The following is a 13,893-nucleotide window of genomic DNA, read 5'->3' on the forward strand; positions in this document are numbered from 1 at the left end:
ATTGGAAAAATGCAGCGGAGACGCCGCAAACTGAAACCTACGCAGCCGGTGGAGACCCTGAAACCCTTTTTAGGAGCTGCTTCAGAGCTGAGTAATGGAACAGTCAGATGTAACGGCGCGCTCCCAGTCATAAAGAATCCTACGTCCCTCCCACAGAGACTGCTTCAGCCTGCTATGAGAGCCTCGCCGTCAGACGGCAGCTCTGAGGGGTCGTCTCAGTCAGACGACCCCTCGTTCTGCGGCATCGCTGCAGCCTGCACCCGAATCTGTGACGGGCTCCCTCCGCCCGAGAGTAGGGCGGAGAAACGGGCAATGAGACGCAGGCGTTCCAAGCCCAGCTGTGTGGTGGTTGACTTTGTTGATGCCCCACACAGAGACAAAAGCAAATCGTTGCTGAGCACCACAATGCAGGACATGTTGAACAGGAAAACGGAGCAAAGCTCCGGGACGTTTGGGTTAAAAGTCACCCTCTCAGGTCCTCTTTGAATCACAACACGCACACACACACACTTCTCACTGTGAAACTCTGAAACATGGATGAATGTTTAATTCCTGTAGCCACAATCTCCTCACTTGTCATTTCTTTTCTGTTCTGTTCTTGACAGACCTTTATATTTGTTACACTTCAGATCAAAGCAGTGTCTTCTCACCTTACCATTAAATTCTTTTATCTTTTGTTTGTAATGTTGCCTTTGACTTTCACGTCTTAATATCTGACCGACATGATTTGTGGTGTAAAACTGTTGTCTTAATGCTGCACATTCAATTCACCCTGCAAACATTTGAACACAGATTTCTAATATATATTTTTTAAGAAGTTAGAATTTTAATATAATGTGTTAATTTATATTTAAAGAAAAATCAGATGTGGTTCACAGAAATTGATATGAGAAATGTATCTGACGTGTAATGTACACGATGTATTGCAGTGTAACATTCCAATGTGCTAGGCCAATCAGCAGCTAGGAAACAGCAGCCTTGACCAATCAGCTGCTGGCGGTCGTGCAGGGGTAATGACTGCATGCTCTTTTTGCTTTCGGATTTGTTTATCTTAAGACGTTTGACTTGCAAAGAAACGATCCTCCTGTAAAAATGTGCATTGTCAGTGCTGCAGTTTAAAAATATGGACACAGTCCGGTGTTAAAATGTGATCACAGCACTCACATTTTGGCATATAGCGGTGAAGAATGCAGTAAGTTTTAGCTTGGGTGTCTTGTTTCATAAACCAGGCCAGGTATGGAGGTGTGGTTGCCACTCATCACTGCATCCTGAATGGCTGAATGACTACTGATCCATCGACACCCCTCCAAACTCACCATCTTTTCTGTCTCAACCTGGTGAAATGTGGGTGTCCCCTTGTCCTTTTTTAGTTGCTGAAGTCCTCAACAGTGAGACACTTATGTGCTGGATCATGTATTGATAAATATCCCACATGGCCACATTATCCTGGATGGCATTTCCTTAAAGTGCAAGTGACTCAAGCGTCATCTTGAGTTCAATGGTACCCAAGTATCCTCCGAAGAGACCAAGTCTCACAACCACACTGTTAAAGAGGAAGCACCACCACCCTACACACTTGGACTTCTTTCTCCTGCAGATATCATCATCACCAAACATCTCTGCCCAGTTACCTCATAACTCCAAAAGGTCTTCAGAGGTGCCTCCATCTCAAAGGCAGTGGAACCGAGACGAGTGAGGCCACGATGCAGAAGAATGCTGTGGTTCAAGAATGCGATAAAAATGGTCACACGACAAGTTTATGAAGTTTGGGTGCCCAAACACCGTCTGTATTCCCAGTTCTATGAATTGGTTAAATGAAACAGAAACTTTTGGTGATGGAAAGTTTCCACATCATAACAGCAGCAGCAAATACCTTAAAATTACAAGCACGGTTCACCTGTTTGATGTGATTTCCTTTCTCTCAAAATGTATTTTTTATTGAATTAAAGAAAATACGAGTTTACAGGCAGGGCAGATATTTGGTACTCTATGGCCTTCTTATTTACACTCAACAAAAATATAAATGCAACACTTTTGGTTTTGCTCCCATTTTGTATGAGATGAACTCAAAGATCTAAAACTTTTTCCACATACACAATATCACCATTTCCCTCAAATATTGTTCACAAACCAGTCTAAATCTGTGATAGTGAGCACTTCTCCTTTGCTGAGATAATCTATCCCACCTCACAGGTGTGCCATACCAAGATGCTGATTAGACACCATGATTAGTGCACAGGTGTGCCTTAGACTGTCCACAATAAAAGGCCACTCTGAAAGGTGCAGTTTTATCACATCACATTCATATTTAGCATAAAGGTAAACTTGGGTGATCCCCCGATATATGTCGACTACGGTGACAATTTCAAGGTTGCTACGAAATAATATATTGTCATTGCCACCCTTGTTAGCGTGATGTTTCAAGAACCAGTTGACCAATTTCATTCACGTTTAGCATAATGGTGTATTTGGGTGATCCCCGACACCATTTGATTATGGGTTTGCGGGGACATTTGTCATCAACCTTGTTAGCAAGCACACAGGTGACAGTGGTAAAGTTCTCTTTGGTATTTTTGAAGAAGAAACCTAAAGCAGACCAGACTCGGAGGGGTGACCCAATGCTTAGGCCAATCTAAGTTACAAAGTTACAAGCACTTACATGATAGTGCAAAGTCCAACAATTAAGGCCAAACTGATATAGTCCCATATTAGTCCCATTTCCATGCTACAGGCAGCAGCACTTCTGGCTGTTGTTGTGGAATGCAGTTGGTTGAATTCCCCATCCATCATGTGGCACTGGTCACACCTTGACCACTCACCCAGTAATGAGGCACTCAGGTTCCCCAGTCCTGGCAAATGTAACTCAGAGAGAAAAAGTTCAGAATCAATCAGAATTAACAGCACTTAGGTCGGTAGTTTTGCAACCAATAAATCAACAGCGAAGCAGGGAGAGTACTAAAGTGGCCACCCGTAGCTAATTCTTTGCTTCAATAAAAAACCCAATTTTATTATATGAATTTGAGACCTCCATTTTAACAGCACAATTTAAGAGGAGAGGAAAAATGATTCAACAGTATACACGCATGTTAGCCACATGGCCTCATCACTAACCTGGCCAGTGATGAGGATCAAAGGTCAGAGTTAAGTTCAGGATCAAAAGGCAGAAACATAATCAAAAGTCAGGGCCAACTTAAGCATCATTACACAAAATATGCAGAAATGGATTCAGTCATTTTCTGTCCTTAACTAGGTCACGGTGGCGGCAGACGAATCAGCTCATTCCACACTTTCCTATCCTTGGCTAAATCCTTTAACTGTTCCTAGGGGATCTCAGGCCTTTCTAAGTCAGCTGGGAGATTTAATCCATCCAACGTATCCTGGGTCTTACCCGGGGCCTCCTCTGAGTTGGACGTGCTTGGAAAACCTCCGTAGGGAGATGACCGGGGGCATCCTCACCAAATGCCTGAACCACCTCAGCTGGCTGCTTTCGATGCGTAGAAGCAGCAGCTCCACTCTCAGTCCCTCCTGGATAGTCGAGCTTCTCACCCTGTCTGGGATTGTAAACCAGACAGATCATGAACCCAAAGTTCATGACCATAGGTGAGGGCAGGAATGTAAATCGACAGGCAAATTGAGAGCCCCGCCTTCCACCTCAGCTCTTTCTTCATTATCACCAGAATGGTACAGCACAGTGTCCATAAAACATCAGATGCTGCCCCAGTCTGTCTGTTGATCTCATGCTCCAACTTACCCCCACTTGTGAACAAGACCCCAAGATTCTTAAACTCCACCACTTAGGACAGTAACTCTCCCCTGACCCATAGAAGACAATCCATCATTTTCTGACAAAGGACCAGGGTCTCAGATTAGGATGTGCTGATTCTCATCCCAGTCACTTCACACTCACCTGCTCAGTGCGGTTCAGAGGTCACCGCCTGATGAAGCCAAGAGAACCACATCATCTGAAAAAGCAGTGATGCAACTCTGAGGTCACCAAACTAGATACCCCCCATTCCCTGACTGTGCCTTGAAATCCTGTCCAAGAACATCACAAACAGGATTGGTGACAAGTGGCAGCCCTGGCGTAGTCCAACACCCATTAAAAACAGGTCTGTAGTGCAGAGAATGTGGGCACAGCTCCTATTTTGGTCATACAGAGACAGATTCCAGTACACATATACATATATATGTATGTGTGTGTGTGTATATTTGTCTGTCTATATGTGGCCCTGTGAAAGACTGGCGTCCTGTCCATGGTATACCTCGACTCATGCCCTGTGGCTGCTATGAGCTCCAGCCCCCCGAGACCCTTAATTGGCGTAAGCGGGTATAGAAAATGGATTGATACAGTGCATCCAGAAAGCGCTTCACTTTTTCCACATTTTATTATGTTACAGCCTTATTCCAAAATTGAGTAAATTCATTTTGCCCTCAAAATTCTACTCATAACACCCCATAATGACAACATCCATCCATTTTCTTCCGCTTTATCCAGAGTCGGGTCGCGGGGGCAGCAGCTCAAGCAAAGCCGCCCAGACCTCCCAATCCACACACACCTCCTCCAGCTCCTCCGGGGGAACCCCAAGGCGTTCCCAAGCCAGCCGAGAGATGTAGTCCCTCCAGCGTGTCCTGGGTCTTTCCCGGGGCCTCCTCCCAGTGGGACGTGCCCGGAACACCTCTCCAGCGAGGCGTCCAGGGGGCATCCGGAAAAGATGCCCGAGCCACCTCAACTGACTCCTTTCAACGTGGAGGAGCAGCGGTCCGACTCCGAGCTCCGCCCGAGCATAATGACAACATGATTTTTTTATTATTTTTGCAAATTTATTAAAAATAAAAATAAAAAAACTTTGAAATCACATATACATAAATATTCACAACCTTTGCTCAGTACTTTGTTGTTGTACCTTTGGCAGCAATTACAGCCTCAAGTCTTCTTGAATATGATGCCACAAACTTGGCGCACCTGTCTTTGTGCAGTTTTGTCCATTCCTCTGTGCAGCACCTCTCAAGCTGCATCGGGTTGGATGGGGAGCGTCAGTACACAGTCAGATCTCTCCAGGGATGTTCAATTAGATTCAGGTCTGGGCTCTGGCTGGGCCACTCAAGGACATTCACAGAGTTGTCCTGAAGCCACTCCTTTGATGTCTTGGCCAAGGGCGTAGATTTGGTCTCAGTTTTGGTAGGGACAATACCACACCCCCCCCCCCCACCCCTGCTCACCACCATCACCCCCTAACCCACTCATACCATTAGACGCACAAGTACAGCATAATACATAACATATGACGACATAATGCTGAATAATTTAACACTTTATTTACAATATTAAGTGTGTAGGCAAACAAACAAATAGCTTAAATAACAAAATTGCACCCAAAATCACGAATCTATTCTATAGGCCTACACCTGAGAGAACAAGACAACAACAAAAAATATACTTGTGGAGCTAAAAAAAAAAAAAAAGTTTTTGCAACCAATAATAATGCAGTTGTCAATAATGCAGTTGTAGGTATCTGGCAACCTAATTTGCCAAAAAAAAAGGGATTTCCAATGATATATATGGTGTATTACGGTAAACGTAAGCCTGTGATGTCATAACGCAGAGGAAAAACACGGAAGTTTCACACTAGTGCGCCGCTGATTCTCATTACCGTAAATTCTCATGTAAGCCCTCACTCTGAGAAATTTCAACACTGACAGCAAGCCAAGAAACCATGCTTTCCAACAGTGTGCTATATGTTGCATATATTATGGTAAAGTGCGTTCGGTGACTTTTGAAACGAGGGAAAAGTATGAAAAAGAGCGCAAAAGTGACAGAAAAGTACATAAACAGCAAACATAAATGTAGGATTTTTTGAGGAAAAGGCAGGGTATTAGTCATTTGTGAAGGTGTATGCAGTTTATTTTAAGTGTGGCGCACAGCTTTGTTCGCAACCCCTCCCCCCCGCCCTTCTTGTTTTTCTGCACCGGAGCAGTGTTGCCAGATATGAAATATGAAACTATCGTACCAAAACCTCAAAATGATCGTATTTTGGGAGAAATTATCGTACACAAACAAAACGCATACAACGTAGCTATTTTAGCGTTTTTTTTAATTTACAAAGAATTTTATGTCACATTTTTAAACTAATTATAGTAATGGGGAAACTATGGCACAAAAAGAACGCAAATGCACAAGCAAGACTGTGAAGTAACACAAACGTGTTAATTACCAGACTAGAAAGAGTCGAATTCAACGTCGAGGTCGCTGTCGTCATCCGATGCCATGGCCACTTGTGCAGATTTTGTTGAACACAGAAAAAATGTTGACACCTCCATAAGGAACTTGAACTTTTTTTTATTTTTCTTGTATATCTCTTTGCTCTCGTGTTTTGTTCGTTTGTTATTGCATTTGTTGAAATACAGTTTCGAAAAAAAAAAAAAAAAAGATGTTGGTTGGGGAATCTTCCTGTCCTGTCCTGCAGAGATTGGATGGGAACTCATTACTTTGTATGAGAGGGGGCGGGCTTTCAAATGACTGTCCCGGCAGCCCAAAGCCAGCAGCAGCCCTGTGTGTGGTGTGTCTTTGATGCCGCCTGAGTGCAACGCCTGCAAAATGATTCTTGGGTGTCAGAGAGATGCGTGTTTGGGCAACCAACTGAAATTATCGTACATATTTGGGTTTTTTCCCATTATAGATCGTACATCGTACAGAGGGCAAAACTATCGTACAAATACGATAATTGTTGGGTATTTTCTCCTCCAAACATTCTTAAAACTTTTAACAAGACAAACAGAGTCAAGAAACACCAGTGAGACAGAAAGTCAAATTTTAGCTCGCGAGGAGTGCAAACAGTCCGTACACGTAGTACCACTGAAAGCACTAAGGACTGTTGCGCCTGCTCACTCTTTTTATTAGGAAAACCTACCCACAGCGTGAAACGTGTCCTAAGGGGGGGGAGAACGCATGACAAGTTTCTTCAAGTAAAACAAACACATGCGTCAATAAGTGCAGCTGCGTGGAGAAACAGTTTCTTTCCTTTAATCTTATCATCAAAGGTCAGCACATCCCGTTCTTGCAGGCTCTTCTGTTGCACTATCATCTGTTCTGCATCATAAATTCACAACAGTCAAAACTGACCTCAGCATACTATCTTCACTCCCAGTTCAGACTGACCTCAGCATACTTAAGACAAAGTTGAATAACAAGTACATTATCAGGGTTATTTTAAAGACAGACAGGTACAAAGCAGCACAATAACATTTTCATCAGAAAGAAGACAAAGGTACAAATGTTTAACAGTGATAACATATATATATATATATATATATATATATATATATATATATATATATATATATATATATAATCTTTAACATTTCCCACCTGTTTATTGCCTGTTAAACATATAGTAGTAGTTATCACCTAGCTTAGCACTTCTTTCTTGAGATTTTCACTAAGAGGTTCATCATGGTATGTTACACAGGCTTACACCCCAGAGGTTATGTCATCGTCATCATCATCGGTGTCTGGGTCATCATACTTAGTTTGGTCAGGGAGAAGTTCATGAACTCCTTGCTCCCAGTCATCATTGTGGCTATCTTCATCCTCGTCATTGTCCTCGGCTTCAGATCCAAGAAGAGGGTATGTAGCTGAAGTGGGCATTCCTGGCCCTATTGCTGTTGTGATCATTCGATTAATAAGTCCACGTATACACGGAATACAACAACATCCACACAATGTCAGAATCGCAGCAAACACTGCTATAGACACTAATAGTGAAGAAATCAAAGACCTCCATTTTCCCATCCCTTCCAGCCACCAGTCCCAGCCTTCGGTGTTTACTCCACTGTGCTCTTTCATCTTCCTGTTCAACGTCCTCAGCCCGTCGATGGCTTGAGTGAGGCTGCCATCTGCAGCTGTGTTGTTGGGAATGAATGTGCAGCATCGTTCTCCGAGCATGGCACAAACACCTCCTTTCTCTGCCAACAACATATCCAGAGCAATACGGTTCTGGAAGGCCATAAGGGACGTGGCTTCTAACTGTGAATGGACAGCCTTAAATCCTTCCTCAGTCCAGTTTCCTAATTTCTGCACATTGTAGTGGATGTAGTTTATTCTGTCTACATTCTTATTAATTGAACGCCACCAACAGATGGAGGATTCGAATCCAGCTGCTATTTGATCAGCCAGTTTATACTCGTCAGGCACTCCTCTGGGGACTCCTATCGCATCAATATATGTTGGATCTCCCACTCCTTTCCAATCTCTTTTTACTCTATGTCTGGTTATGCCTTTCTGCCAGTCTTCAGGAATGAGAGAGGCTGTATATGTCATGACTTCTTCAGGTGTCATGGGCATGGCTTCAACTGGTAACAATAATGATATAAATGCACAATAACCTGACACATTTCTTGGCAGTCTGTCAAAGATTCTGTTATCACCACACCACCACCATACGTCACTCCTACTGACAGGTTTGAATGTGGGAGTACTATGGACCACATCCTTACACCAGGTAGTGTGGTTTAAGCTACCCAAAGTCTTACTTGTCCCTGTCAAGTTTACACATGTATGGTTAGCATGCCCAACTTTGCTTGAGAATAAAGGTTTAATCTTAGTCAATTTGGTCAATGGATAGATCTTGTCCCACTTAGAGCATGCCCATCCTGGTGTCCATCTACTCCATTCATCGGCTACCAACGTTTCCCATCTCTTATCTAGTTGATCATTGGTCATATACCATGAGAAACTATTTCCGTAATTAGTCCCTCTATCACCATCCCATGTTCCATGGGTAAGAGCACTATATGGTACAGAGATGACCACAGAAGCATTTCTAGGAATGCAGGCTTGTACACCAAATCGGTACACATTGTTCCTATCACACCTATGTACTGTGGCATTTGTTATCGGACTGGGGTCTTCGTTACTCCTTTTTGGTCTCTGCAATCTGTGGATGTGATCCTTTTTATCATGTCCCGTGCTTATGGCTTTTAATAATAAGCCCAATCCGAAAAAGAAAAGTAGCATAATAAGGGCTGTCCATGGGGTCCAGGAACCCTCGTTCTTTTTGTTTTTTTTTCTTTCGCCATTTCTGCACACTACAGCACACCGATGTTCAGAACAGTGGCTTCTTAATGTCTTCTGCTAGCTTTCGTGTCTAACCTGGATCTTAACACCAAGCTCACACACTATTACTAGTCTTATCCTACTGCTCTTACTGTTTGTCTGTGTCTGCAGAAATGACTTTCTTACAGTGAGTTAAATGAATCCATGTACTTCTTTCCCCAATTTTCAAGGCTGTGGGTGTTGTGAGTAGTACTTGATGGGGCCCTTCCCACTTAGGTGAATGCCAGTGTTTTCTCTTGATGCTTCTTATCAACACCCAGTCTCCAGGTACCACTTTAGGGTCATCCTGTGGAGAAATGGGATCATCAGTGCTTGAAACTCTCCCTCGTTGTCTTTCTAACATCTTCCTCATGTAATCTGCCAATTTGGCTTCCTCAGGTACATCCCAAATTTGCCCATAATATGGCAATCGGTATTTTCTGCCAAACAATGTTTCATACGGTGTCAACCCCATGGTACTAGTTATGTTTATATACATTTTTACCAAATCTATACAATGTGTCCATGGTCTGCCTGTTTCCTCCATTGTCTTTCTAAGTCTGTTTTTTACTGTCCCATTCATCCTTTCCACTAATCCGGCACTTTGTGGATGATAAGCACAATGATTTTTTAGATTAATCTGTAGCGCTTCTCCTACGTATTGCACTATTGTATTAACAAAGTGCGCTCCATTATCTGAATAGACTGTTTCTGGTATTCCAAATCGTGGAATGATGTCTTTGCACAATGCTTTAGCCACTGTAAGTGCATCTGCATGTTTTGTGGGGAACAATTCTACCCATTTTGAGAACGCATCAATTACGACTAAACAAAATTCTTTTCCTTCATGTTTACTCAGCTGTATATAATCCATATGAATCACTTGAAAGGGATATTGTGGTGTTGGAAATTTGCCTCTTTGGGGTCTCAAATTGCCTTGTGAATTGTGTTTTGCACATGTCATGCATGCTCTACAATGCTGTTTTGCATATGCATCGAACCCATAAAGACAAAAAATAGATTGTAATTGCGATATCATACCCCCTGATGAGACATGCGTCACGCCATGGCTCATGATAGCTGCCCATTTAAACATATTTTTTGGCAATATGGGTTTCTTTTGTGGTCATAAGTACAAATCATTTGCGAATGTAGCTCCTTTGTGTAACCACATCTGCCTTTCTTTCTCAGGTGCCTGCTGTTGCATCTCAGCAAGCAGTATGTGACCTAAGTGCAAATCTGGAGTGGTTTCCTGTACAACAAAAATAGAAGAAGCTGCTGCTGCTGCCGCCTTCGCAGCTCTGTCAGCAAAATCATTTCCTTGTGAAACTATATCAGAGCCTTTGGTGTGAGCCGCACATTTGCATATAGCAATTTGTTTAGGCAATTTCACAGCTTTCAGTAGTGCAGTTAGGAGTGTGGCATGAGTCACTGGTTTTCCAGATGATGTCACCATTCCACGCTCTTCCCACAGTTTTGCAAACACATGCACTGTGCTGAAAGCGTACTGGCTGTCTGTATAGATTGTTACAGCCTTCCCTTTAAATAAATGACAAGCTGCAGTTAGAGCTACTAATTCAGCTGCTTGCACTGAGAATGATGATGGCAACGAAGTAGAATCCAATACTTCTGAATTTGTGACAACAGCATATCCAGATTGTGTTTGTCCATAAGCATTTTTGGTGGAGGATCCATCCACATACACAATTGTACTGTGTGGGATGGGCGTATCCAAAAGATCAACACGGGCCTTCATACAAACAGTTGCTACATCAAGACAACTGTGCGGCTCACCATCCTCAGGTAAAGGTATCAATGTGGATGGATTCAATGTTGTACAGCGCTCTACCGTAAGGTGTGGTTGTGATAATAGCAAGGACATGCACGAAAGATGTCTTGCTGGGGACAAAAAGCTCATGTTTGTCTGCAACAGAAGTGCAGAAACTGCATGTGGAACTTTCAGTGTCAACTGATGGAACAGAACAACATTACTACTACTTTGAACAGCCATAGAGGCTGCAATTACAGCGCGTACACATGGTGGCAAAGCACGTGCTACTGCATCCAATTTAGATGAGTAGTAGGCAACTGGCCTTAATTTTGAGCCATACACTTGTACCAAAACACTAGTCATGAACTTATTCTTACAATCAACTGTTTGAATGAATGGTTTACTATAATCTGGTAGTGCCAAAACTGTGGATGACACTAATGTTTGTTTTACTTTTACAAAAGCTTCCTCAGCTTCTTTGTTCCATTCCAACACGGTTGACATTGAAATATCATCTTTGTACATCAAATCAGAAAGTGGACTAGTCAATTCTGCATAGCAGGGAATCCATGCCCTGCAGTAATTAGTCAGTCCAAGAAATGACATCATCTGCTTTTTGGTTTGTGGTTTTGGAGCGTGCAAAATTGCTTCCTTCCTGTCAGACAGGATCGTGCGCCCTGTGGCTGATAATTCATGTCCTAAATATTTTACTTTATCCCTACACAACTGAACTTTGTTTTTACTCACTTTGTGGCCATTATCAAATAAGAAACACAATAATGCTACTGTGTCAGTTATGCAGTTTTCTCGTGTGTCAGAGGCAATCAAAATGTCATCAACATACACTAATAGTTGGCTATCTGCCGGTGGAACGAAATTGGCTAAACATGCTGACATGACTTGAGAATAAATAGTTGGACTCTCTGCGTAACCCTGTGGTAATCTGGTAAATGTATATCGTTGTCCTTTAAAGGTAAAAGCAAACCAAAATTGACTATCTGGATGTACTGGCACAGAGAAAAATGCATTACTTATGTCAATTACTGAGAAACTATTAGAATTTGGTCTCAGCGAATTTAACAAGGTGTGTGGATCTGGAACACATGGTGCTCTTTTAATCACAGCAGCATTTACTGCCTGCAGATCTTGAATCATTCTCCATCCCACTGAGGGCGGAGCCTTTTTTACAGGAAATATGGGTGTGTTACATGGTGAATCTGGACATGGCACTATTACTCCTGCTGTTAATAAATCCTCTATTACTGGCCTGATTCCTTCAATTGCATCAGGTTTCAATGGATACTGTCTTACACATGGTCTGTATTCTGTTTTTGGTCTTATAACTACAGGTTGTGCATTTTTAATCAGTCCTACGTCTGAAGGACCTGTTGTCCACAATCCTGATGGTACTGAAGAAAGAAGATCATCCTCTTCAGGACTCAACTGAAACACTCAGGATTGTGAAGCGGACACATCAATATGTGTTCCGGCTGTCAGCACCAATGAGACATTAACTGGCACTTTATACAATTTAGTTGATGGACTGAACTCCGTTCGTGGTCCAACTCTGCTCCAATCAGTGGCTGACAAAGCTGTTATGACTGTCAGTCCCAAATCTTGCCATTCTGTCAAATATGGTTTACAAAGTGACACATGTAATGGCATACCTGTGAATCTCAATTTTAAAACATCTTCAGTGGCACCTGTCACTGTTATGACAGCTGTTGAGTTGCCATCATGAATCAAATCTGTCATTGTCAGCTTCACAGGTGAACTGTCTTTCAATTTGTTTTCATAGTCACCATCCGGACCTGGAGGATCTTTATGCCACATTGTGACATGCAGGTCAGGTGGTGACATCTTTTGTTCAGGATGTTTCAGTAGGGCTGTTGCTTGCAAAACGACATCTTTACCCCATCCTGCAGCATCTTCTTCAGAAATGTCAAATGTATAGTAATAGTGGAATGTGGGGTCATCGCTTTCTTCTCTCACCATGTTAACACCACCTGTGCGCTGAAATATGGGTGTGTTTCTTCCAATGTGCCTGTAGGCAGTCCAATCCAATGTTTCTGTATCCAAGCTTTTATATCCTTGTTGGAATGCTGGATCAGAGCGTTTTTCAATTGTTGTTCATACACTGGTGTTCCTGGCACTATGCCACTGTGGACCTTAAATACACTCTCAAATCTGCATCTAAACTCTGTCCATGGCTCTCCTTCTTTCTGAGCTGTCCTGGTAATTTCAGTATAATTTATTTTTGGTCCTACTGCTAAGTCATAATGCTGTGGTTCGTCCTCTACCTGAGGATATAATGATTTTCCAGACGGTCCTGCCGCCTGTTTCTGAGGTTCTTGTGGTTCTTGTTGTACTATTACATCTTCCCTACTCCTTTCTTTTTCCTCATTTTTTCTAGTCTCCTTTTCTCTGCTTCCTCCTCCCAAAACGCCACTAAATCTGCCCCTCTTGCTGTTTTTTGTTTTTTTTTTTCTCATCACCTTTATGTTCCTTTTCTAACCTTTCCTTCAACTTCTGAATACTAGTCAGGTTCAGTCGTCCGTCAAAGTCATGTTTATTTATCCAGGTCTCCAATTTCTTCCATAAATTTCCAGTCGTCAGTTGATAAATTTCCCTTATTTTTAGACGTCTTTCCCCCCATTTTTATTATTATTCTTTGTTATAATTTGGACTTCAGACGGGGGCACACCTAGGGTGTTCTAAATCTGAAGTTTTCACTTTCTTTGGACGTGACAATTAATTTGCCGTCGTGTGGTTGATTCCTTTCACCTCCCCGTAGGAAGCGGAATCACTTGCCTCTGCATCCACACACACGGTTGTCACTTACGTTGTCCAAAGTATTACACTTTCACACTTTTATTCTCAAAACCGGTATTACTTTGTATTTAAAACAGGGGAGTCCGTACCCTCCTTCCGGAATTTAACTACGTGCGTCCCTCGCAACCGTAGAGGAGTCCGCCCTCCTCGCGGAGTTTAACTGCTTTACATTAACAGACGATTCCACGCCATCGTTTAC

The 13,893-nt window shown here is 42.6% G+C and overlaps 1 protein-coding gene across 4 annotated transcripts in view; it reads left to right on the plus strand.

Annotated features, from left to right (window-relative positions):
• Positions 1–676, plus strand: part of LOC117521469 (SUN domain-containing ossification factor-like) — a 45,583-nt gene extending 44,907 nt beyond the window's left edge. For all 4 annotated transcript variants that reach the window (XM_034182770.1, XM_034182771.1, XM_034182772.1 and 1 more), the window contains one exon: positions 16–676. In XM_034182770.1, the coding sequence (XP_034038661.1) occupies positions 16–486 (471 nt within the window). In that variant the 3' untranslated portion in view covers positions 487–676. The remainder of the gene's footprint in view (positions 1–15) is intronic.
• Positions 677–13,893: the final 13,217 nt, after the last annotated feature.

This window comes from Thalassophryne amazonica, chromosome 12, assembly GCF_902500255.1.
Source record: "Thalassophryne amazonica chromosome 12, fThaAma1.1, whole genome shotgun sequence".
NCBI lineage: Eukaryota > Metazoa > Chordata > Actinopteri > Batrachoidiformes > Batrachoididae > Thalassophryne > Thalassophryne amazonica.